Here is a 26,058-nt window from a genome sequence, read left to right on the forward strand (position 1 = left end):
TTTATCATTTTACAGGGTTTTAAACGTGAAACTTTCCACAGAGAACACTGTTTGTAGCAATGTGAAAAGCATACTGGCTACACTTCCCAACAACACATAAAAATGAATATAAAGAAAAGTAAGTATTTATCTGTAATTAACTGTAATTTTCACATATTTTGCCCAGGATGAATGCATTTCTTTTTAAATTTTTTTTATACAGCAGGTTTTTATTAGTTATCTATTTTATACATATTAGTGTATATATGTCAATCCCAATCTCCCAATGGAGGAATGATGCATTTCTGCTAATACTCTCTAGAAAGACAATACTTGTTTAGTTGTATTTGAAAATTACTTTTACTTTAGTTCACCTTGTCCAATTTTAACCCCAAATTCAATGTTTTACAAAACAGTCTAAATTTAAGATGTTGAGTGGTTCAAATTATAACAACCTATTTGAAGCAAATACAAAGTGAATATCTGCAAGTAAAACTTCACATTAGTAGATAAACAGTTGTACTTATAATGCTATTTCTTACCTGGACGCTCTTCAGAATAAACTCACTTTTCTCTCTTACATCTTTAAAGGGACACCTCTTAGAAAGCATAAGCAGATGAGCAAGAAGCTTATTCAATCCATCCAAAGAAACAGCATTTGAAAGGCCGTCTGCTGGACGATAAGGTGTCTCTTTCACCAAACGAAGACACTCGGTTTTTCTCACAATGATCTGCCTAATGTTTTCCAGTGCTGTCTCTCTAGTAGTTGAATCTCTACTGCACAGTCCATCCCATCTCACTTCATTCTCTCCTTCAGCCATGACAATTGGAGTTTTTTCTTTGCTGTCTTCAGTTACCTTTCAGCATGTCCCCCAAAGCACTTTGCATTTTTTAAAACGAGAAATGTAAGAATAAAATCAGAGAACTCGAATCGTCATGAAAACATACGTCTGGGTGACATTTGGAGGCAGAAGTGTCTTCGATCTACAAGATAGAGCTCGCCCTCTCCTTCTGCCCGGAGGGGCAGTCTTCTGGTCAGAGACTGAGAAAAAAAGTTGGAAAGTTGAAACCTTACAGCGCTGGCTTTGCTGGACAGGCAGTGTCGGGAAAGTGTTCTCCTCCGTCTCTCGGCGTCAGCGGATATCCTCACGTTGTGGAGCTGTCAAACCCGTACTCTGCCCAAAAAGGCTGGTAACAGCTGAACGCTCACCAGCCATTCGGTGTTTTTTGTCTGTGCAGCCACGGTGTTCTCGGGAGCGTTCCCATCCCGCCCCTCCTCCGGCACCAGTCCCCGCCTTCCGCAGCTCCTCCCTCCCGGCCAGGCGCTGGCTGGGAAGGCTTGCCGAACCCTGGCTTGCTGGCCCCGGCGGCCAGAGACCCTGGCGCTCCCGGGGGGTCGGCTGCCTCGTGCAGCCGCTGTCTCGGTGGCGGCGTTGGGGGAAAGCGTCTCCGGCCTGCCGGTTCCGGACTCCCCGGGCAGATGCCGTTTCTTTTCCAATCCTTGCGTCCTCGCCCACCGCCCGCCAGGCCAGACAGGCACAGGGCGGCCCCGCAATCCCCGAGCGCGGGGCTGGGCAGCGAAGCTGGTGGAGCGGCTGGGCCCACGGCGCAGAGCCCGCCCCTTCGCCCAGCCCCATCGGTGGGGCTCGGCCCAGAGGGCGGGAGCGGGGAGGGAAGATGGGGTCCTCACCCCCAGCCCCTCCCCTTTCTCCGCCCGGCACAAATGAGGAGCCGCCCCCGCCCCTGCGCCCTGTTCCCCGCCCAAGCAGACGCGACCCGCGGAGGCAAAGCCATTGGAAAAAACCCCGCCCTCCCACGGGCTACCTCCAGGCCCCAAGTCCGCGCGCGGCCGCCAACCGCTGCCGGCCGTTACGCTTGCGTGACGGCGGGCAGCGCGCATGCGCCTGAAAAGGCAGTTAAGCTGCGCCGGGGGGCGTTTTAGGTGCTCTGAGGTTTGGATTCTTTGGCCTGAACAAGGGGAAAGGAAAATAAGGGACAGCTGAAGTACACAAGCACGGCAGAGAGTGTAGCACAGACGTACACCTGGAAGTTCTTGAATCTAAATTTAAGGTCAGCCTAAAAATAGAAACGGTCTCTTTATTACGCTAAACCCAGGCTTAAGAAGGCAGGGCGTACTCGCATTGACTTCTGGGAAGTATAGTTTTGGTGCCCCCGGCGCGTTCTGTTTGCGAAAGAAACTACCGCCCCCGTGAGCCACTGCGACGTAGCCTGTGGCGGCCTGCGAGCCAACGGTTAGCGTTGACGGAGATTGACTGGGAGCGTCGGTTTGGTGAGCACTGTGGGCTTGGTTGCCACTTTTCCTTTGACAGGATTTTTCCTTCCTTCATTTCCTCTGGGATTTTAGAAACCAAGCCATCTAGGGCTGTATCCTTAGTCCAGGGACTTCTGTTAGTAATCTGCGTGGGAAGGACTAGTCCGGGTGCCCAATCCCGAGGGCGCGTTGAGGCGAGAATTTGGGAATGGTTGCTATCCTGAGGGTCGGAGGGTGCAGCATAAGGCCAGGCAAGGAGGATGCTGTGGAACCGGGTGCTCCGCGCTGCTGCCTCTGCTTCTGCTCTCTCAAGTGGGCTCGCGCGGCATGGATTAGGTACCCCTATGCAATTTCACCTTTGTTTGCCATTGCACAGGGGTGTGGTTTATTTGCTCAGTCAAATGTCACCGCAAGCCAGGCTTTCAAAGAGAGTTGTCAAATCCCTTTTGTATGAGACTAAAGAAGAAAGAATCCCCGGTATTCCTAAATATGAATTTTTGCAGGCTTTAAGGATACAATATGAAAAAAGACATATAAAAATCTCCAAAATTTAGTATTTTTAAAGATTCAATCGGTTGTTTACAAATTACTGTTTGATTTTAAAAAGTCATTCCTCTTGAGGAAAGTCGACGTTTGAAGTGTTGTCAATGGACTGAAAACCAAATTAGATTTTAATCCTTCACGTTGCAGAATAGATGGGTTTCTTAAAACTTAGCCTTGTTAGGTACTAAGTATACAACAGTGGAAAAGACTGTTATCTAGTTAAACTAATGGTTAAACATACTACACAGTACACACATTAAACATATAGTACTATATCATTGGGATGGCTATCATCCCAATGGGGTGAGCCCAGCTATCACTGGGCTTCCCAAGCCCAGTCTTGGGAAGTCAGGAAAATCTTCATCTCAGGGAAAGAGGGCCAAAAGAACAGCATATGGTGAGGCCCTGAGTGAGAGAGAGAAGATAATTTCAGGAAACTGCAATAAGCCAAAATCATACATATTTTGAGAGGGATAGCTTTTTGTGTATTGATGTACTTTGAAGCAGCAAAGAGAAAGGTACTGTGAATTTTCCAGATAGTTTCTGAAAGTCATCTATCCTTGAACAGATTTATAGTTCTGATGAATTGGTTTAATTTGGAAAGCCTTTGACATTCTAATGTTACTGGTTTAAATCAGAATTTTAAAAAATGAGAACTTCTTATGAGTATGATTTCAAAAACCAAAAAAGCCATTCCTTTTTTTTTTTCTTTTTGAGGGGCTCATCCTCCTTTGTCCAGCCCACAAAGGGTCGGGTAGTTTCCTTTTTTTTTTTTTTTTTTCTTGTGGTACACGAGCCTCTCACTGTTGTGGCCTCTCCCGTTGTGGAGCACAGGCCCCGGACACGTAGGCTCAGCGGCCATGGCTTACGGGCCCAGCCGCTCCACGGCATATGGGATCTTCCTGGACCGGGTCACGAACCCGTGTCTCCTGCATCGGCAGGCGGACTCTCAACCACTGCGCCACCAGGGAAGCCCATAGGGTAGCTTCTTAAGTCCGAGTCTCCTTTTTGCTGTGTAATTGAATATGATCGCATTCATAGCCATGGTTTTGCCACCACCTATGACTCTTAAATGTATAGCTCCATCTAGCTTCACCTTTCAGCTTTCTTATATACATCTTCTTGATATTTCTTGGATATCTCAAAAGTACCTCAAATTCAACATGCCTAAAACCAAATGCATGGTTATCACCTGTGAATCTGATTGTTTTCCAGTGTTCCCTACTTCACTTTAAGGCACTACCATCCACTTACGATGAAAATTTGAAATCTATGCATTATTATTATTTTTTAAATAAATTTATTATTTTTGGCTGCGTTGGGTCTTCGTCGCTGCGTGTGGGCTTTCTCTAGTTTCAGCGAGCGGGGGCTACTCTTTGTCGCGGTGCGCGGGCTTCTCATTGCAGTGGCTTCTCTTATTGTGGAGCACGGGCTCTAGGCGCTCGGGCTTCAGTAGTTGTGGTGCACGGGCTTAGTTGCTCTGCGGCATGTGGGATCTTCCCAGACCAGGGCTCGAACCCGTGTCTTTCTTAATGTCCTTCATACCTCTGTATCCAAATTATTATTAAGCCTTATCAATTTTATCTCCCAAATATCCCTCAAATCCATCCTTTTCCGTGCATCTACATAAGCACAGTCTTTTCTAAACTGCCATAATCTCTTGCCAAGACGATTGCAATAGTGATTATTCACTCTGGCCTTTCTCCATTAGTTCTCCAAACAGTAGCCAGAATAACTGTTTCAAAATTCAGATTTCTCTTTAAACCATTTAGTGATGTCCTGCCTTAATCTTAAAGGCAAAATTTCTTTATAAAGCCTAATGTCATTTTGTCCCTTTCCACCTTTCCAGCCTCACTTAGTCTACCAGTCTCCACCTATCTGTGCTTCAGCCATACAGATCTTTCTTCAGTCACTGGTTCTCATATTCCTTTTTATCCATTTGTTCACTCAACAAATATCTGTTGAGTGGCTACTATATAACAGGACATTGAGGTTATACTACTGAGCACAATGTACAAAAGTCCTTACTCTCATAATCTTACATTCTACTAAGGAGAGATAGACAATAAATATTGACATGTATAGTAAATGAAGACAAATGCAGTGGAGAAAAATAAGAACCAACTCAGAAGGGGGATGGAGAGTGCCAGGTTTGGGGAGGCAAGGTTCACTTTTAAATAAGGTGGTCAGAGAAGACCTAATCAAGAAGGGGACATTTGAGGGGATCAGAAGTAGGAGGAGGAGTAAGTCATGCAGATGCCTGGAGGAGGAACGTTTCTGTGAAGAGAACAGCCAGTGCAAAGGCCTGCGGGTCCTCACATTTGACAAATAGCAGTGTGGCAGGAGAGGAGAATAACATGAGATCACAGAGGATGGAGGTCATGTAGGTGATTGAAAGAGCTTTGACTTTTTTGATTGAGATAGGAAGCCATTGGAAGGTTTTGAGCAGATGGGTTGCATGATCTGACTTTTTAAATTGATTACTTCTTTTAAATTGTGTTGATCATGGACCATGGAGAAGCAAGCATAGAAGCAGAGACACTAAATAGGAAGGTAAGGTAATAGTCCAGGTGAAAGATGGTAGTGGTAGTGGGCCAGGGTGATAGCAGTGGAGGCAGTGGGAAGAGGCCAGAGTCTGGATATATTATGAAAGATAGCCAACAGGTTTGCTGACAGATTGGATATAAGGTGTGAGAGTAAAAGAGTCAAAGATGATTACAAGTTTTTAGCTTGAGCAACTAGGAGGGAATTACCATTCAGTGTCATGGGAAAGTCTCCAGATTTGTATGTTGGGGTAGCAGGGTAAATCAGGAGTTTAGTTTGGCCGTGTTACGTTTGAGATGCCTCTAAGACATTACAGTAGAGGTGTGGAGCAGGCAGTTCAATAAATGAGTCCAGAGATGAGGGTAAAGATCTGCCTATAGATATAATTTTAAGCTTCATAGTAGTGTTTTGATAGTAGATAAACACCGAGAATAGCTGGTATCACAAAAAGAGGCACTCCATGGAGTTTGGGTCGATTTGGATTTATCTGCAACTATGCAGGATTTGCCAGTGAACTGAGAGAAAAACCTAGAGTGTGGCATCCTAGAAGGCAAGTGAAAGTGGTTGAGGAGGAAGGAATGCTAAGTTATGTTAAATGCTGCTCTAGGTCAAGTGAGATGAGGATAGCTGATCACTGCATACAGTTATGTGGAGCTCATTGAGGATCTTGAGAGCAGTTTCAGTGCGGTAAAGGGTAGAAAAGCCAGAAGAGTGTTTTATTTGAGAGAGTAGAAGAGCTAGAGACAGTGAGTATGGTACTGTTTTCTTTATCCAGACTGTTCTAGCCTAGTCTTTGACTCCTGTTCCTGTAGATCTTAGCTGAAATATCACTTTCTGAGAGTTTCCCTGATCTGATTAAATGCCCCTATTGCATACTCTTATTGTGCTGTATACTTTACTTGCTAATAAGTTACAAACGTAGTTTTACGATTGTCAGTGTGATAATTTGACTTAAGTGTATCTGCTTCTAAAGCTTAAGCAGGCCAGAGCAGCAGCTGTGCCAATTTTTGCACATCTTCAGCTCCAAGTACAGTGTCTGACAGAATGAACTTAACAAATACTTGATGAAAGAATGAATGGAAGAAAAATGTAATGCCAGAATTTTCGAAGGTGTTGCATATTTACCTGTTGTTTACAAAAACACAAGATAATTAATGGATGGAGGAGGGTATTTTGTAATGAAAACATTTTAGAAAATTAGTCTTAAAAGAGAACAAAACTGGGACTTCCCTGGTGGTCCAGTGGGTAAGACTGCGCTCCCAATGCGGGGGGCCCGGGTTTGATCCCTTGTTGGGGAACTAGATCCCACATGCATGCCGCAACTAAGAGTCCTCATGCCACAACTAAAAGATTCCCCCATGCTGCAACTAAAGATCCCGCATGCCACAACTAAAGCTCCCGCATGCCACAACGAAGATCTCATGTGCCTCAACTAAGACTCGGCACAGCCTAAATAAATAAATAAATATTTTTTAAAAAGAGCAAAACTTTTATTGCTAGTGAGTTGTAGTGCTCACCCTCATGAAATTGGATTTGCTGATATCTTTACCATGTTCCTGCATGTCTCATCCTGTTATAAGATAGTCGCGCATATTTACGTAGAGTATAAAGTAGAGGATATCCTCTACTTTATACTCTACGTAAATATGCGCGACTATCCTCTACATTCATTTATGCTTTAAATGAATAGTGCTCTAGTCAAGGAAAAAGCTGACTGGCTGGTCTCCGACAAGAGGCTTTCACTATGAAATTCATTGATGAATTAACTAAGAAAAACAGGGCTTCTAAGTCTTGTGCACTTACAAACACAATCCTTCTACATGCACCAGAGTTTGTGAGATACACACACACACACACACACACACACGCACACACGCTTGACTGATGAATTTATCAGGATGCCAGTTTATTGATATACTTTGAGATATTTGTCAAGTAGATAGCATACTGATTTTCTTACTAAGGGGTTTTCTGTGTAGGAAGATTATATGAGAAATCAGGTTGCTTAGGAGCTTGGAATCACAACAAAGGAAATTAGATGTATGTTGTGGTCACTTAATAGCATTAAGCTCTGAGAACCTCTACAGTAGAGCTTAAATTGCCTCCAATTTCTGCCCATCTGAGTTAACTTTTTCTATTCCTAACAGCTCTTCTCTTTGATGAAAACATTCTGTCTTTAAATATGTTAAAACATTTATATTGTAGCCTAGTCTCTGGTCTTAGAGCCATTCTGTCTCTATAAGCTAACTTTGCATATATCTGCTCTGGTCCATTATGTACTGATTTATAGTTTAGCCTTCTGAAGGTAATATTATTTCTAAGTTTTTGTAGGTCCCACATATCATAGGGTGTACATTGATGTTAAGCTCAACAATGAGGTCTGAGCTAGAGATGTATTATAACTATCAGCCTATTAGAGTATTTTGTTTTATTTTGCTTTTAACTTAACATGTCTGTGTGCTTACTGCGGTTCAGGCAGTCTGTTAAATGCTTTGCACTTATATTATTTGGCCCTTACATAGCTAAAAGAAAAAAAGAAATGCTAGAGTTGATCCAAAGCTTACTCTTAACCATTATGTTAGTGTTATACTATAACCATGGGAGCAAATACAATTGGCTATGGTGAGGATGCAGAATAAGAGCCACGGTAGTTTGAAACTGACCAGAGAAGGAAGGGAATAACCAGGAAATGGGCAACCAGGGTTGAAAATTTCAAGAAGAAATGACTAGTCAATATGGAGAATGCTACCAAAATGTCTAGAAGGCTAAAGTTACTGAATGGTTTGACAGTAGGTAGTCTCTGTTACCCTATAATATATGCATCTGGTGTATATTCCCATATTAATATTGAATTACTGTGCTGTATTGAGATAAAGACTGATTGACTTGGGTTGGCCTAGGGTAAAGCCATGCTGCTCCCTGAAGATAGGAGAGTCTCTCCTAAAGGGCTGGCATTTCTCTTGTTCACCTCTACCAAAAATGTATGTTCCAGATCAGGAAACTACAACTTGGATAAAAGGATTTAAGTGGGGATAGGTAACTCTGGATCCTTCTGGGTTCTCTTTCCTAGGTTTAGTCTTTAAGGAGGGGATATGGTAAGCATGGATTCTTGGGTGGTGGGTGCTAAAATAGTGCTCACCAGTTGAGGGTAGATCAGGAACTATGATAGAACAGGGCCTAAAAGCCCCAGAGAGAAAATCCTAACTTTTAAGATTCACTGCCTGGTTACTTTTTTGGTGTCTGTGCTTTCTTCTCTTTTATTATATTCTGGCTTTGGTAAAGTCTTATTTAAATATCATAACTTTATCTTTGCTGTATCAAGATATATAGGGGAAAGAGTCATAATCATAGATCTAACAAGGCTCTAGCATTATAAGGGGAGCAGCACCCTTCTCCCAGTGAGGCCAGTGAGGAGGGACAGCGATAATGAGATCTCCAAGGGGAAAGTGAATATTAAGGACAAGAACTGGAGCTTGTAGATTTAACTCATAAGTTCCTCTTCTGCATGTAGAGATTCTTCTTCCATTGTCAACCTCAGAGGATCTGAGTTTTATTTATTAAAGAAGGCAGTGCCATTTTCCTATCAGAAAATGACCTTTTTCAGTGCACTTACAGGGGAATGGAGGAATGAAAGCCTGATATTTGCATTCATTTGTCCAGTATTTATTGAAAACCTAATAATGGACAAGCTCTATGATTGGCACTAATTATACAGCAGCATAATTAAGAAGCTGCCATTAAGAACTGCCCTTAAGCATACAACCTGCATGGAATATAGATTGTTCTTTGAAGAAGTTTGGCTGAACAGCGAGGGATAGAGATAGGATAGTAGCTGAAGGACTGTGTGAGTCATGATGAGAGAAGGGTGATGTTTAGCAGGTAGACTCAATGGGATTTGGTGACTGTTTGGATCATGGAGATAAAAAAAGGAAATGCCTGGGGGACTACTATCCAGATGGTAAGGAGTAACTCCTTCCATTAATCAGAGTAGGGAATATATTAGGAAGACCAGTCTTGGATGGAAAGATACTGAGTCCAGGTTTGCACATGTTAATCATCTTGTTTGAGGGACTTATGAGTCATTCAGGTGAACAATGACCAGTACTGCTTATGAACACCTTCTGTACGTGAAACCCTAACTGTTCTTTGTGAGATGTAGCTATAGATTCAAATAGTGGGAAGAGCATGGACCTTGGAGTCACAGTATCTTGGGTTTGAATCCCAACTTTACTTCTTACTGGCAGTGTGAATTTGGTCAGTTATTTAACCTCACTAACTTTGAATGTGGGAGATGAAATAGGCTTAGTTTTCTTACCTGTAAAGGGAGGATAGTACCTGCCTTCCCAGGGCTGTTGTGAAGATTTAATGAGATAATATAAAGTTTTAGATTAGCAATTGGCACTCAAGAAACAGTATCATAAATCACAGCAAGATCCTTTTTGACCCACCTCCTAGAGAAATGGAAATAAAAAAAGAATAAACAAATGGGAGCTAATAAAAGTTAAAAGCTTTTGCACAGCAAAGGAAACTATAAACAAGACGAAAAGACAACCCTCAGAATGGGAGAAAATATTTGCAAATGAAGCAGCTGACAAAGGCTTAATCTCCAAAATATACAAGCAGCTCATGAAGCTCAATAACAAAAAAACAAACAACCCAATCCAAAAATGGGCAGAAGACCTAAATAGACATTTTTCCAAAGAAGATACACAGTTTGCCAACAAACACATGAAAAGATGCTCAACATCACTAATCATTAGAGAAATGCAAATCCAAACGATAATGAGGTATCACCTCACACCAATCAGAATGGGCATCATCAAAAGATCTACAAACAATAAATGCTGGAGAGGGTATGGAGAAAAGGGAACCCTCCTACACTGTTGGTGGGAATGTAAATTGATACAGCCACTATGGAGAGCAGTATGGCAGTTCCTTAAAAACCTGAAAATAGAACTACCATATGACCCAGCAATCCCACTACTGGGCATATACCCTGAGAAAACCATAATTCAAAAAGAGTCATGTACCACAATGTTCATTGCAGTTCTATTTACAATAGCCAGGACATGGAAGCAACCTAAGTGTCCATCGACAGATGAATGGATAAAGAAGATGTGGCACATATATACAATGGAATATTACTCAGCCATAAAAAGAAATGAAATTGAATTATTTGTAGTGAGGTGGATGGACCTAGATAGAATCTGTCATACAAAGTGAAATAAGTCAGAAAGAGAAAAACAAATACCGTACGCTAACACATATATATAGAATCTAAAACCCAAAATGGTTCTGAAGTATCTAGGGGGCAGGACAGGAATAAAGATGCACATGTAGAGAATGGACTTGAGGACACGCGGAGGGGGAAGGGTAAGCTGGGACAAAGTGAGAGAGTGGCATGGACATATATACACTACCAAATGTAAAATAGATAGCTAGTAGGAAGCAGCCACATAGCACAGGGAGATCAGCTCGGTGCTTCGTGACCACCTAGAGGGGTGGGATAGGGAGGGTGGGAGGGAGATGCAAGAGGGGAGGGATATGGGGATATAAGTATACATATAGCTAATTCACTTTGTTATACAGCAGAAACTAACACAACAATGTAAAGCAATTATACTCCAATGAAGATGTAATAAAAAATAAAAATGAAAGAAACAGTATCATCAAAATGATCATCTTTATGTAAAATAATACTTGTCCTTCAACTTGATTGATATTAATGAAATATTTATGAAGTGCTTTGTGGTTGAACTGAAAAGTGTTATTTTGTATAATGCTACTATTGTTGGCATTCTCTAAGATTTTATAATGAGATCCTTGAGTTATATTTCATTTTTCCCAAATTTACAACTTAGCTTTAATAATATTTTATATTTTAAGCTTTTTAATTGGGGAAAGTTGCCATAAGTAAAAATATGGCAATTATGATTTTTCATAAAACAGCAAAATGAGAGATTACTGTATTTCTGAACAAGGACTCCATGTCCAGCTTTGTTACAGAAATTTTTAAAAACACCATATTTCATCTGTAACATATCTATATGATATAAAAAATGTAAAGAATGTATATTTCAAGAAAATATAATTACCAATCACATAAAATTTTATTTAATGTGGTACAGTTTTATACTGTTTAATTCAGAGCTCTTATTTTTATAATGTCTACCTTGTTTTTCTAGCCACAAATAAAGTAAATAGATATTATGGAATTTAGAAGAACTTCTCCAGGTCAGTAAAACTGAGTGGTTCTTTTTTTTATTGTTGAGTTTTAGGAGTTCTTTGTATATCTTGGACACAAGTTCTTTATCAGATATGTTTTTTGCGAATACTTTCTCCCAGTCTGTGTCTTGTCTTTTCATTTTCTTGCCAGTGTCTTTTGCAAAGCAGAAGTTTTTAATTTTAATAGAGGCAAACTTGTCAGTTTTTCTTTCGTGGGTTGTGCTTTTGATATCCTAAAAGTCATTGCCAGACTCAAGGTCACCTAGATTTTCTTCTATGTTATCTTCTAGAAGTTTTATAGTTTTGTGTTTTATGTTACAGGTTTATGATCCATTTTGAGTTAGGGTCTTTTTGGTGAAAGGTATAAGATCTGTGCCTAGATTCATTTATATGTTAAGAAAGTTTCTGCTGGATCTGAAATTATTAATTACTTTGATCAATAATATTAAAAGGTGACAGAAACTTTAAAAAAACAAATAATATACTGAATATTCACAACTATATAAGTTTTGTTCTTCAAAACTGTTCCGTGAGCGAGAGGCTCGAAGTCAGCCCAAAGATGGGGCCAGGGAGAGCTTTATCTGAAACACATCAGGAGACTGGACTAACAGCTCCATTTTAGTGCCGCTCTACTGTTATCTATTGTTAACATGTGTAGTTGGCTGAGTGCTGTATGTGCAAATTGTTTGGGGAGACTTCCTACAATTAGGAATATTTTACTTCAATTAATACACCCTGTTATTTGTTCACATTGCTATTTCTTTGCTACTTTGCCTAGTCATACAGGCTTGCAAAAATCCACCTGTGGTTTCTCTCCAATAGTTTCACTCTTTTATACTGTGAAACAATGAAGCCATCTGAACCTTAAATATCTCCCTATATTTTGACTGACTTCAATTTTGTTTTTAAAGGAAATTTTCCTAATTATCTGCCATTTAGTAACGTGAATAGGTTTGCCTTGAAATATTTGGTTTTTCTTACTTTGGCTTGTTGGAGAATAGTTTATCAACCAGTTGTTTATTATATGTGTACCTTGGTGTTTATGTGTTGCCCAGATGAATCATAAAGGCTTTTAAATGTTGAATCTTTAGATTTTATTTTTAAGGTGTCTGTAACAAAATTGATTTGAATTATGTTCTTTTAAGCCTTAAAACACCTACTTTCTGAAACACTGTCATACATACTATTCTCAGAAAAGAATTCTTTTTCTTTTTTGTGTGTTATTTTGCTTCTATCTCTCAAGAATAAATGAATGAACCACTTAAATCAGATTTACTCTTTTAATATTTTCTCCAGTTCCTCTGTCTTTGATGTTACCAGGTTTACTATAATATGCTTTGAATGTCTAAATCTCCAGTATTTCTGGCATACTTTAATAGATTAAACAATTTATTGTTTTTTTAAAAAAATCTAGGGCTTCCCTGGTGGCGCAGTGGTTGAGAGTCCGCCTGCAGATGCAGGGGACTCGGGTTCATGTCCCGGTCTGGGAAGATCCCACATGCCGCGGAGTGGCTGGGCCCATGAGTCATGGCCGCTGAACCTGCGCGTCCGGAGCCTGTGCTCCGCAGCGGGAGAGGCCACAGCAGTGAGAGGCCAGCGTACCGCAAAAAAAAAAAAAAAATCTATATTCATTTTGCCCTTATTTAAATATTTGTGAGCCGACTCACTATATGTATATGTGTGTGTGTGTGTATATATATGTATATACAATTTATGACATGTACATATATATGTGTGTGTGTGTATATATATATATACACACACACATATATATATACACACACACACAATTTGTGACAAATTTTATAGACCAATCTCACTGCTGGCTTCATTCTTCTTTTTCCTACTCTTATTTTCCTTATCCACATATTTTATGTGAATATATACATATATAGAGGTAAGGTATTAAAATTTTGTGTCATTGTGTCATTTAAAAACTTTAAATGTTTCAAACAAAAAGAAAAATAAGAAAAATATAATAAAACCCTTTTACCTACCTCTTGGAATGGATAAATTGTTAATATTTTGCTTCATTTGCTTGCTTGCTTCATTTAATTATAAAATCTAATCTTTTTATTGAAGTATAGTTGATATACAATGTTATATAAGTTACAGGTGTACAATATAATGATTCACAATTTTTAAAGGTTATACTCCATTTATAACTATTATAAAATATTGGCTATATTCCCCATGTTGTACAATATATCCTTCTAGCTTTTTTTTTTTTTTTGGCTGCGTTGGTTCTTCGTTGCTGCGCATGGGCTTTCTCTAGTTGCAGCAAGCGGGCGCTACTCTTCGTTGTGGTGTGCGGGCTTCTTATTGTGGTGGCTTCTCTTGTAGCAGAGCATGAACTCTAGGCATGCGGGCTTCAGTAGTTGTGGCACGTGGGCTCAGTAGTTGTGGCTTACAGGCTCTGGAGTGCAGGCTCAGTAGTTGTGGCGCATGGGCTTAGTTGCTCTGTGGCATGTGGGATCTTCCCAGACCAGGGCTCGAACCCATGTCCCCTGCATTGGCAGGTGGATTCTTAACCAGTCCACCACCAGGGAAGTCCCCTTCTAGCTTATTTTATACATAATAGCTTGTACCTCTTAATCCTCTATCCCTATATTGTCCCTCCCCCTTCCCTCTCCCCACTGGTGACCACTAGTTTGTTCTCTATATTTGTGAGTCTGTTTCTTTTTTCTTATATTCACTAGTTTGTTGTATTTTTTAGATTTCACATATAAGTGATATCATACAGTATTTGTTTTTCTCTTGGGGTACATGTATCTTTTTGGATTAGTGTTTTTGTTTTTGTTTTCAGATATGTACCCAGGAGTGGCATTGCTGGGTCATATGGTAGTTCTGTTTTTAGTTTTTTGATACACGTCCATACCATTTTCCATAGTGGTTACACCAATTTACATTCCAATGAACAGTGTACAAGGGTTCCCTTTTCTCCACATCCTCACCAACACTTGTTTTTTGTGTTCTTTTTGATGATAGCCATTCTGACAGGTGTGAGGTGATATCTTATTGTGGTTTTGATTTGCATTTCTCTGATGATTAGTGATGCCGAGCATCTTCCTCTTGGGAAAAATGTCTGTTCATTTCTTCTGCCCATTTTTTAATGGGGTTGTTTGTTTGATGTTGAGCTATATGAGCTATTTATATATGTTGGATGTTAACCCCTTATTGGTCATATCATTTGCAAATATTTTCTCCCTTTCAGTAGGTTGTGTTTTTGTTTTGTCAGTGGTTTCCTTTGCTGTGCAGAAGCTTTTACGTTTAATTAGGTCCCAATGTTTATTTTTTGCTTTTATTTCCTTTGCTTTAGGAGACAGATCAGAAAAAAAAATATTGCTGCATTTTATGTCAAAGAGTGTTCTACCTCTGTGTTCCTCTAGCAGTTTTATGGTTTCTGATCTTACATTTAGGTCTTTAAACCATTTTGAGTTTATTTTTGTATATGGTGTTAGAGAATGTCTAATTTAATTTTTTTATAATGGAAGGAAAAATTACGTGTGTGGTGGAAGTGCCCTTGGCAATGTAATATATTGTCTTTGTGTTTAAAAAAATTTTACAAAACAGACATCTTATGGTATGTCATTGTATAACTTGCTTTTTTCACTCAATAATATATTTTTCAAAGCTTATCTATGTAGCTAAGTGTAGATTTAGCTTTTGAATTTTAGCTGCTCTATGGTGTTTCATTGTATGAATATGACAATTTACTCATTTCCCTGTTAATATATATTTAGATTATTTTTTCATTTTTTTCTATTGCAAGCAAGGCTACAATGAACATCACTATACATATCTCCAAATTAACATATGCCATTTTCTCTAGGGTTCATTCATAAGTACTAAGAAGTGGAATTGCTGAGTTATAGAGTATATACAGCATCAGAACTTTCAAATTGTCTTCCAGAATTTTACATCAGTTTACCCTCCCACCAGCAGTGTGTGAAAATTTTCATCTCCCCACATCCTTGTTATATATTGACAGGTTTTTATGCCAACCTAATGGGTATGAAATAATTTTTCACTGTTGTTTTAACTTGTGTTTTCCTGATTACATTGTATTTCCTGAAGTTGAGTACCTTTTTGGTTTTTAGGTATTCATATTTTCTCATCTGTTAACCACTGTTAATATCTTTTGTCCCTTTGTTAATTGAGCTGTTTGGTTTTTTTCTTAATGATTTGTAGAATAGGAGTTGTTTCTGTAATTCAGATACTAATCTTTTATCTGTTATATATGTTGCTTTTTAAAAAAACTTTGTCAATTGTGTCTTTTGTTGCATAGAAGTTTTAATTTTAGTACAGTCTTTAATCCCTTTTCCTTCTCCTTGTTGTAAATTGTCTTGTTTGTTACAACATCTTTCTTACCCAAAGTCTGAAACATATTCTATATTTTCTTCTAAAAGAGTTCTGGTTTGTTGTTTACATGTAGGTGTTCAGTCCAACTAGAATTTATTTTTGTCTTTGGCATGGAGTGGAGATATATGTTTATTTTTTACAATATGGGTAGTATGTTATCTCAGCACAAATTGTGACTGGTTAATCCTTTCCCCATGAAAATGCCCTCTTTTTCATAATACCAAATTCCTATATGTACCAGAGTCAGTTTCTGGACTCTTTTCTGTTCATCAGTCTGTTTGTCTCTCCTTATGCCACTGCTTTGATTACTAAAACTCTATAGTAAATTTAAGGACTTACAAATTTTTATTTGACATTATCCCAGTGTTTCTAAACTCAAGATTTATGGCAAAAGCTTAAGTAACATTTCAACATGTTTGTAAATTTGCTTCCCTTTTATTAGAATTTTAGAAATAGGTGAAAATTTCAAGATTACTTAAGTCAACCCTTTTATTTTATATATAGAGAAAGTTGTAGAGAAGTTAAGCTACTAATTAGGATGAGGTCACAGGACTAGTTAGAACTCGGTATTATTGCCACCATACCAGCAAATCCAAATGTAATGCCCATCAGTAAGTAGCAGTGCTTTGGAGGAGTCTCTGACCCCAGGTATTTAATGTTCCTCACTTTTCTCATTTTGTTTGAACCTAATTGTATTTCCTTATATTCTGTTCAAAAAAGGATAGATAATGGCTGTGAAACTCCTCTTGTGATATGTTCTTTTTTTTAGACTTTATTCATTTAGAACATATAAGAGACAAATTCTGTTTCTTGCTCTAAAATAATTTTATGCCAGTTGTTTGAATTCTGTTACTCAATTTTACTGTCTCTTCTATGAACCCTCCTTATTTCATGAGTTGTGTTAATGAGAAAAATTATAGTATCTACCAAATAATTTGGTTATATTATGATTCTGTCAGGTACTTTTGAAGGTACACTACAATTTTGGGGTACCATTTAGTCAGATATACCAGAGTAGTTATTTACTAAATCAAGTGAACTTAAATGCATGAATACTACAATCTTTAACCCTTGTTTTATAGGACAGTCTCTTTACTTCTCTTCCTTTACCCTCCTCCACTGGAAATATGAATTTCTATGTATGCAATACGGATGCTTTAGACAATTTTCTCTTTATTTCTGTTACCAGTTGTTATTTTGTTATCAATTACTTATCTCATGATATTTTGATAACTGTCTTCCGTGTAGAGCTGCTTTGAAGATTCTGTATATAGACATTACCTGAAGTCTGTTCTGTGGAATGCTGATTTCTCAGGAGGACCCCCAAAATGTTTTCTGTTGCAAATAAGTTTGGGAGATACATGCTCTATCTCTGTTTTGAAAAATTCAAAATGATAGTAGAATGTTAAATATACTGATAAAATTTGCTGGTGAAGAAGTTGGTTAATGCTGTTTTACTAATTTCCCCAAATTAGTTTAATTTTATTTGCCTGGAAATCTGTTTAATTTATGGAGTAACTCTAATTAATATCCTATAAAACTAGTATTCTGTAGGACACATTTTGATAAATATTGTATAAACCATAGTGAGTTGTAGATCTATAATCTTTAAATATTTAGAATAATAAGTATATTTCCTTCTTTTTATTTCTTAAGTCACATTATCTTTATAATTTGTTTTCTTCCTTTACAGTGTGGCTCATCCCCTGTCACCCAATCATTCCCTTCCTCCAAGCCAAATGTTTTTATTCATTTAGCTGATCTTTATTGAGCCCCTAGAGAGCACATGTTAGAAATACAGAGATGAATAAGGTGAAGTTCTGGCCTCGAAGACCTAACACACTGATTTAATAGAGCAGAGGAGCCACCTATAGGGGATAGCCCCTCACATCTTTGTGCAGCTGTAGAGATCCATGATCAGCACTTCGCATTTACTTAGTAGCATGAGAAAAATGTTCTCAGTGTATGGTTTTATGAAGACTTTATTCATTGAATTTAAGATACCAGAGATTGTAAGGCACAGCATTACTTTATGTACCACAATGAAAGAAAAAATGTTGCCAAATATAATTTAAAGTTGAATCCGGATTTCAGAGAAGTAGAATGTATGCATTACATATACTAATAAATGTTTGTTAACTATTAGCCTTAGATGTGTTTCGTTTTATGTATTTCTACATTAATTGAATCAAGTGCAACAAATGCTTATTGAATGACTATCATTTAATAAGGCCAGTGGATAATAGAATAATGAATAAGATATGGTCTCTGCTCTTAAGGAACTACAGAGGAAGGCAGATGTGTCCAGACCTTGCTAAAATAAAACTAAGTTTCTTAAAGCAATTTAATTAAATCACACAAGCTATAATTAACAAATATGTTAAAGCTAATGCTAAATTAATGACAGTTGATGGCTTTGTAAAAGTTAAAAATATTATAGATTGGAGAAATAGTCTCAAGACATGGTGAGAATTGTGAACTTTAGGACTTCGTCTCAGTCTAAGCAAAGCTCCAGTAATGTCTTAATTTAAAATAGCCCCAGGAGGGCTTCCCTGGTGGCGCAGTGGTTGAGAGTCTGCCTGCTGATGCAGGGACCATGGGTTCGTGCCCCCCGTCCAGGAAGATCCCACATGCCGCGGAGCGGCTGGGCCCGTGAGCCATGGCCACAGAGCCTGCATGTCCAGAGCCTGTGCTCCACAACGGGAGAGGCCACAACAGTAAGAGGCCCGCATACTGCAAAAAAAAAAAAAAAAAAAAGCTCCAGGAGATCAACTCGGTGCTTTGTGACCAGCTAGAAGGGTGGGATAGGGAGAGTGGGAGGGAGGAGATATGGGGATATATGTATATGTATAACTGATTCACTTTGTTATAAAGCAGAAACTAACACACCATTGTAAAGCAATTATACTCCAAAAAAATGTTAAAAAATAAAATTGTTCCAGGCAATTTGACAGTATGTATCAGAAGCATCAAAACTGTCTTTAACTTAAGTTGTATGCTAATAAAACTTTAACTTGTATCCTAATTTAAAAAATTGGTAATTTACATAAATATTTATCTACTGCCACTAAAAGAACCCTATACTTTAAAAGAATATTTAATGATACAAGAAAATGTTTATCGTATATTGTTAAGTAGAAAGGCAATTTACATAAACATTGTATGATACAATCCTAACTTTGGTTAAAATAATAAAAGATTGACTTAATAGATACCAAAGTATTAATAATACCTTAACAATCTTAGATTGCTAGAGTTTATAGTGATAGTTATTTTCTTCTTTCGTTCCCAGATTTTGTAGAATGAGCATGTATTACTTTTGTAATCGGGGAAAAAAACAGTATATATATTGTTTTCAGTTTTTTGTCAAACCTCTTTCCAAATACTCTCACCCTAATCTCTCAGCTAGCACAGTAAAATATTATGGATTTATATATGATGTAAGTATAAGAAGTTGTTAGCAGTATTCATATACATAAGAATAATATTATTAATGATTGAACTTATCAGTGCAAATGCCTTTGGCCGTGCCTTTTGATTTTGCTGTGCTACAACCCTTGTATACCTTTCAATGGAATGTAGTTTGTGGCAATAGGAAGTTTTTAGTTCGAGGACGAAAGGAGGCTGAGTCTGTCTTAGCTAAGGCTCATCTGAGCTGGACTGGCAAACTTGGCTGGTTACCATGATGAAAGCAGCATTGGAGGGTCAACCCCAATTTTTGTGGGATACCAGATTAGTAGTAGTTTAGAGCAAGTTCAAAGGCCCACATTGGTTAGGCATTGCATTTATTTCCCCTCAGACTATGCCCTCTTCCTCTTTCTACCTCCATGTCTAGCACAAAGTCTGGCACATGTTAGGCACTCAGCAAATAGTATTGGAATTGAAGTGGGATGAAAACTGAAAATTATGCAGATTCCTAACATTAGCTTTACTGAAAAGCCATCTCAATCTTAAATGAAGTGAGTTATGCTGACACAGTCACAGGTGTAGTCTCTATTTGGATGCAAGAGAAGTTCTTAGGAACAATAAAGATATCTCATGTTTAGCCATCATAATAGGGTCTTCTCTGCCTCTTGTAGTTTGGCTGCTAGTGGTACATTGGGAGGCCCTCAACACTTTCAGCATTTGGCACAGCTAGCTAGAAGTAAAGGATGAACATTGGAAACTAATGAAGAATTGGAAGCTATAAGAGGAAGGTCATACAAATTTTCATAGGTGCATTTTAAGTAAAATGTATTTTAATTATCTTAACTAAGCTTCTGCCTCAGCTAGGCAGGAAAATCTGGTTTGTCCTTTTTCCCTCTGTGCTATTCAACAACATATGCTATTTCTCATGTTAAGACCTTAACAGCTGTGCCAGCAAGTCTGGTTTGAAAAAAAGTAAGGGCTTAATGGTGTCTCTTTACAGATCAGCCTGTCAACAACTCTGTCCATCAGTACATTACTGCAGCCCTTTAGAACAGTTGTTCACTTCAGACATACATGTCAAAAGTTGGTGTGGTTAAGATATTGCAGCTTGCTAATAGGAATAAGAATTGGAATTATAAATATGGAGCTCTGGATGCTAAGGAGACAAACATAGGTGTGTTGCTTTTTGAAAGAATAACTCAGGCACTACTGTTAGTGACTAGAGCCCTCTTTTGTCTGAATGGCATAGGCATCGTCCTTTTACTTCACATTGAGATGACTTGTCACTAGGATTTATCTTAGAACTCTGCATGGCTTTTAGGCCTTTAATTCATTTCAGTTTAGCAAGCATTTATTAAGTATTGAATTAGGTGCTAAAGTTATAAAGATGAATGAGACTTGATCCCTGTCCTCAAGGCTTTCAGTTTAATGGGGAGGACATGAACAGATTATTTCAATATAATATATTAAGTATATAGGTATGCAAAGGGAAAGCTTCATGGACAGATTAACTGATAAACTGTGTGTTGCATAATGGGTAAGCATACTGTAGGAAGAGAATACAATATGAACACTAGAAATGTGTTCACTCAGTATAGGCAGGCAGGAGAAAAGAATTAGATTGATAGAGAACGGGCCATCGAGGCCCTGAGAACATGCTTGATCTTTATCCTGAAGGCAGTGAGGAGTCACTGAAGAGTTTTAAGCATTGAAGTGACATGGCTGGATTGTAATTTTAGGTAGATCACTCTAGAGGCAGAGAAGAGTATAGTTTTAGTGGGACACGATCAGTGTCAGGGAAATCACTTTAGAAGGCCATGGTAGTAGTCCAGGCAAAAAATGATGAGGGCCTAGGCTAGGGCACCTAGATAGTGGTGGTAAGGATGAGACAGTATAAGTGGTTCAAGAAGTGTTTTAGGTGTTGAAATCCTCAGGACTTGACGGTTGAGGAGTAGGGGGATGATACTATTAAGTGAGATTAAAAATCTAAGAAGAAGGGCTTCCCTGGTGGCGCAGTGGTTGAGAGTCCGCCTGCCGATGCAGGGGACACGGGTTCGTGCCCCGGTCCGGGAACATCCCACATGCCGTGGAGCGGCTGGGCCCGTGCGCCGTGGCTGCTGAGCCTGGGCGTCTGGAGCCTGTGCTCCACAACGGGAGAGGCCACAACAGTGAGAGGCCCGTATACCGCAAAAAAAAAAAAAAAAAAAAAAAATCTAAGAAGAAAAAGAGTTTTTAGGGGAATGATGATATATTAAGTTTCAGATATGAGTTTGAGGTGCCTCTGGGACATCTGAGTGGATGTGAACTTTTAAAATTCAGAGAAATGGTGGTCAGTACTTGATAAGAAATAAATTATCATCTTGAGTAGATAAAAAGCAAATATATTAGGGCAACCCCCAACGTAATATTGTCGCTTGAGGAGGGCTGTGTGTAAAGAAGGCTTTAGGTATAAAAATTGGGTTTGTACAGCAGCAGTGTAAAGTTACTATAAGTAAGTAAATATTGTGGGGAATGGAGCATTCTACTTTGTGAAAAGTCATCTTATATACCATTTAGTTTGGAAACTTCATAGTATGGCATCATATTAGAACAGTACTGGATATAGTTTAGGTTTTGATAGTTCAAAAGGGACTTTTGGATTTTGTTGTTTCTCAGTATCATTATGGACATCAATGATTATACTAACAAAATTTTGGACGTGATATTCAAAGTATAAAGATTTTTAGATATCAGTAAGATTTGCCGAGTGCTAACTATGAGTCAAGCTCTATTCTAAGAACTTTGTATTGATTCATCACATATAATTCTCTGAAATACGTATATAGACTTATTATTCCCATTTTATAGGTAGGGGAAAACCATAGAAAGTTTAAGAAACTTGCCTTAGATCACACAGGATTCACCCCCAAGGAGTCTTGCTGCAGAGCCCACCTCTTAGCCGCTATGCTATACTGCCTTATCAAACAGTACAGGTTACAAGTACCTTTGCTCATCTGGGAGAATGGAAATGCATTATATAAACAAAAGTCCCTGTAAAGGTAAAATTTCTAGAAATGTAAAGCGGTAAGAACTTCAGAAATAGTTTAATGTCAAGAATGTGGTGTGTGTGTGTGGAGAGAGAGAGAGAGAGAGAGGAATTACATTGCTAATTAGGAGGAATGAAAACCTGACATGTCAGAAAAATTTGGGAAACAGAAGTACAGGAAGTTGAATTATTACAGGGAGGGAAGGGAAGAATTTATGTCAGAGATTAATATATATATAAAGGCTAAGTTATAAGGAAACTGAAACTCCGAGAAAAGAATGATAAAGAGTTTATCACTTCTACTTCTACCACTGTATATTTACATAATACTTTATATTTTCCAAAGCTAAGAGAAAGGAAGTAACAACTAAGATTACATGCTATGTAAGTGTCAGAAACAGGAAAGAACCGAGGTCTTACAACTCAATCCAGAGCTCTTTCCATTACGTCATATTCCTTAGTAGAACCATGCAGATTCAGTCCTCAGATCCATAAAAATGGAGGGGGAAATGCCTCAGCAAAGAATTAGTCATCATCACTAAATCCAAGAGAGTAGCAATAGCAACAGGGGTGCAATGGTAAAGAATGAACCAGTAATGCTATAATCGAAGAGATTGCCAAGCTTCTAGAATCTGATAAATCTTTCCTGATGATTGATGTATATGACAGGAAAGTCACCAAAAGAAAAGTACTTAGGTATATGAATAATTGTTTTTCTTTCTATTCTTTTTTTTTTTTTTTTTTTTTCGGTACGCGGGCCTCTCACTGCCATGGTCTCTCCCGTCGCGGAGCACAGGCCCCGGATGCACAGGCTCAGCGGTACGCGGGATCTTCCCGGACCGGGGCACGAGCCCGTGTCCCCTGCATGGGCACGCGGACCCCCAACCACTGCGCCACCAGGGAAGCCCTTTCTTTCTATTCTTAAGAATCTGCTGTTGGTGGTTACCCTCAGAGAGGGGAAAGCAGTAGATGTGGTTGGGAGTCAACGGTCTAGGAGTAGAAAAGTTATTACTTTTTATTTTGTGCTTCTCTGTGCTGTTTAAGTTTTGTTACCTGTGGGTATACTACTTTTTTAAAAAAACATGTTAATAGGAGTTTCTGTATAATTGGATTATGGGCCACTTAAAAAAAATTGTTTCATTAAATATTACATAGTACATAAACCGTGCTAACAAACTTTATCCCAAGAGTTACCAAGTAGGTTGACATTGACATTCAGAGTGAATTTTCCACAGATCCACGTAGAAACAATATTTTTTAAAAAAACTTTTCTTTTTTTAAAAATTCTTATTTATTTTTTGGCTGCGTTGGGTCTTCATTGCTGCATGTGGGCTTTCTCTAGTTGCTGCACACAGGGGCTACTCTTCGTCGTGGTGCGCGGGCTTCTCATTGCGGTGGCTTCTCTTGCTGCGGAGCACGGGCTCTAGGCGCCTGGGCTTCAGTAGTTGCAGCACGTGGGCTCAGTAATTGCGGCATGTGGGCCCTAGAGTGCGTGGGCTTCAGTAGTTGTGGTGCACGGGCTTAGTTGCTCCGCGGCATGCAGGATTTTCCCGGACCAGGGATCGAAACCGTGTCCCCTGCACTGGCAGGCGGATTCTTAACCATTGTGCCACCAGGGAAGTCCCGAAACAATATTTTTATAACATGGTTGGAACAGCAGTGGCACTATAAAACCATTATTCTCTTGTTTCTGTGGGAAAGTGAATATTAAATTGTAGGTAGGGATGTGAGAAACTTTACTTTCTGCAGTCTTAGAAAAATCCCTATACTCATGTATATACATATATGTATGCATTTGCTCCTGGGATAGGAAATAGCTTTCCTGAGTGAAAGAGGTACTGTGGCAGGGAGTGGCAAGAGTGGGATTCAAATTAGAATTCTTTTATCAATTGCTCTAGACAGATTGTGCTGTGAGAGGGGTTTTGAGGACCTTCATCTACTAAAAGTAGGGAGAAGCCAGCAGTTTGGCTGTATAACTAGTTTATATGTAAGTCACACATTTGAATTAGGGAACTCCTCACAGTGATCAATTGGTGCTTACTCTCACTCTAAAGCCATTTTAGTCCTTTAACCACCTGTTTGGATGATATGCTTGCTATTCAATGAAATTGCAGTTTTCTAAGTTCCCAGAGCAATTATGGTGTGTAATTTGTGCAGTGTTTTATACTACCCTTGGAAAAGATGGAAAGTGCATGTCTAAACAAGAAATACACTCCTTTACTGGAAAATTATAAAAGTGCTAAAGGAATTTTTTTTCACGGCGGCATTGTTAGGAAGGGATCAATTTTTCTTAGAAAGGGCCAGGGTATTCTGGATATAATGAAAATATTAAGATAGTATGTTTGTGGCCTGTGAGTGAAAGAAAGAACACCAAGTGTTGGACTGGGACTGTAAATCATCATCTTTGGCAGGAGCAAAGTTTGCTCTTCCTCCTGTTGTGTCTGGACTGTTACCAGGGCCTGTGGTGAATTTTGCAATCTAGTTCTCAAAGTCCCAGTGAACACTGAAGCATTTACATGCACTCTGGGGTACAACTTGTCTGATCTCACTTGTTGGTTGTTTTGTTTGTTTGATTTATATTTTTTTTATGGATGAGATTTTTTATATTTAGAGTGAATAATTAAAAATGTTTAATGTGATGGGAAGGAAAAGGATTTTTAGAATTTTAAATAGTCTTTATTTTGTAGTTCTTACTTTTAAAAACAAATCAACTCCTATATGAAATTATGTATGAAGTACCTTTGAGAGCCAGAAAATAGCCACTCCACCCCAAAGTTTCTGGGCAGGCATACATTCCATTTACTGCATTTTAGTGATTCTAAGACATTTTTTTCACATTTAAAAACACTTCTAAAATAGGGATACATCTTGTAATCATTATTGGCCTGGATTGAAATCAGATTACTTCAGAAAGGACTTGCATTTGCCTCTAGCAGTCATTTGCACTACTACCTGAGACCATTTTAAATTAAATTCTGTTTGAGATTTATATTTTTTTTGTTCTGTTTTTTTAATTTTTACCCCACTGGTAGTGTGAATTCAGACTGTAAAGCTGTGTAAGAATTGAATTTTGGATAAAATTCCCTCTACCTGGTGCCCAGTACTTGAAAGGTAGAGGCATTCAAGTTTTCTTGCTGTCTCTTTCTGCTTTGTGGGTTTAGTTGCCATTTATTCTACACAGTATTTGTGGCCCTTCTGTTGTTCCAGCTTTACATGAGAGGTCTCCTATTTCTCTTCTTGTGGTATGTGAAAGAATAGTGCATCTTACAATAGGTGGTGACTTACATTTGATAAAAGATCCATCAGATGCTTGCTTAGGCCCTACTATACTTCTTCAGAGCTTGTTTACTCGCACTGTAGGCACAGTTGTAATAAACTCAGTGTCATTGTTACACATTTCTTTGCTCATTCATCAGTGATCTTCAAACTTTTTTGCATAAGAATCAATTGGGGAGTGAAAATTATATATTTCTGTGCCTTATGCTCAGAGATTATGTTTCCGTGGACCTGGGTGATGCCCAGGAATCTTCACTTTTATTAAATATCGTCAAGGTATTCATACCTAAGTGATTGAAGAACCATACTTAGAGAAAAACTGCATACTCTATATCTAAGTGAATATTCATGACTTCACCTGCCATCTATATATACTGATGGTTTTCAAATCCTTATCTTTAGTCTAAACCATTCTTCTTGGATG

General features: G+C 38.6%; 2 protein-coding genes across 6 annotated transcripts in view; one reads left to right on the forward strand and one right to left on the reverse strand.

Annotated features, from left to right (window-relative positions):
• The window catches only part of SESN1 (sestrin 1), a 105,415-nt gene extending 104,186 nt beyond the window's left edge, over positions 1 to 1,229 (reverse strand). Inside the window, exon 1 of one of the 3 annotated variants that reach the window (XM_029223366.1) lies at positions 522 to 1,229. In XM_029223366.1, the coding sequence (XP_029079199.1) occupies positions 522 to 800 (279 nt within the window). In that variant the 5' untranslated portion in view covers positions 801 to 1,229. The remainder of the gene's footprint in view (positions 1 to 521) is intronic. The other 2 variants (XM_029223369.1, XM_029223367.1) reach the window with 2 other exon arrangements.
• Positions 1,230 to 2,003: 774 nt separating this feature from the next.
• CEP57L1 (centrosomal protein 57 like 1) overlaps positions 2,004 to 26,058 on the forward strand; it is a 115,617-nt gene continuing 91,562 nt past the window's right edge. For 2 of the 3 annotated variants that reach the window (XR_003793714.1, XM_029223917.1), the window contains exon 1: positions 2,208 to 2,269. The gene's annotated coding sequence lies outside the window, so the exon portion shown is untranslated. Of the gene's footprint in view, positions 2,050 to 2,207; positions 2,270 to 26,058 lie in introns of those variants that run through there. The other variant, XM_029223918.1, reaches the window with a different exon arrangement.

Source organism: Monodon monoceros, unplaced genomic scaffold (assembly GCF_005190385.1).
Source record: "Monodon monoceros isolate NGI ecotype Baffin Bay Population unplaced genomic scaffold, NGI_Narwhal_1 Super_Scaffold_15, whole genome shotgun sequence".
In the NCBI taxonomy this organism is placed as follows: Eukaryota; Metazoa; Chordata; class Mammalia; order Artiodactyla; family Monodontidae; genus Monodon; species Monodon monoceros.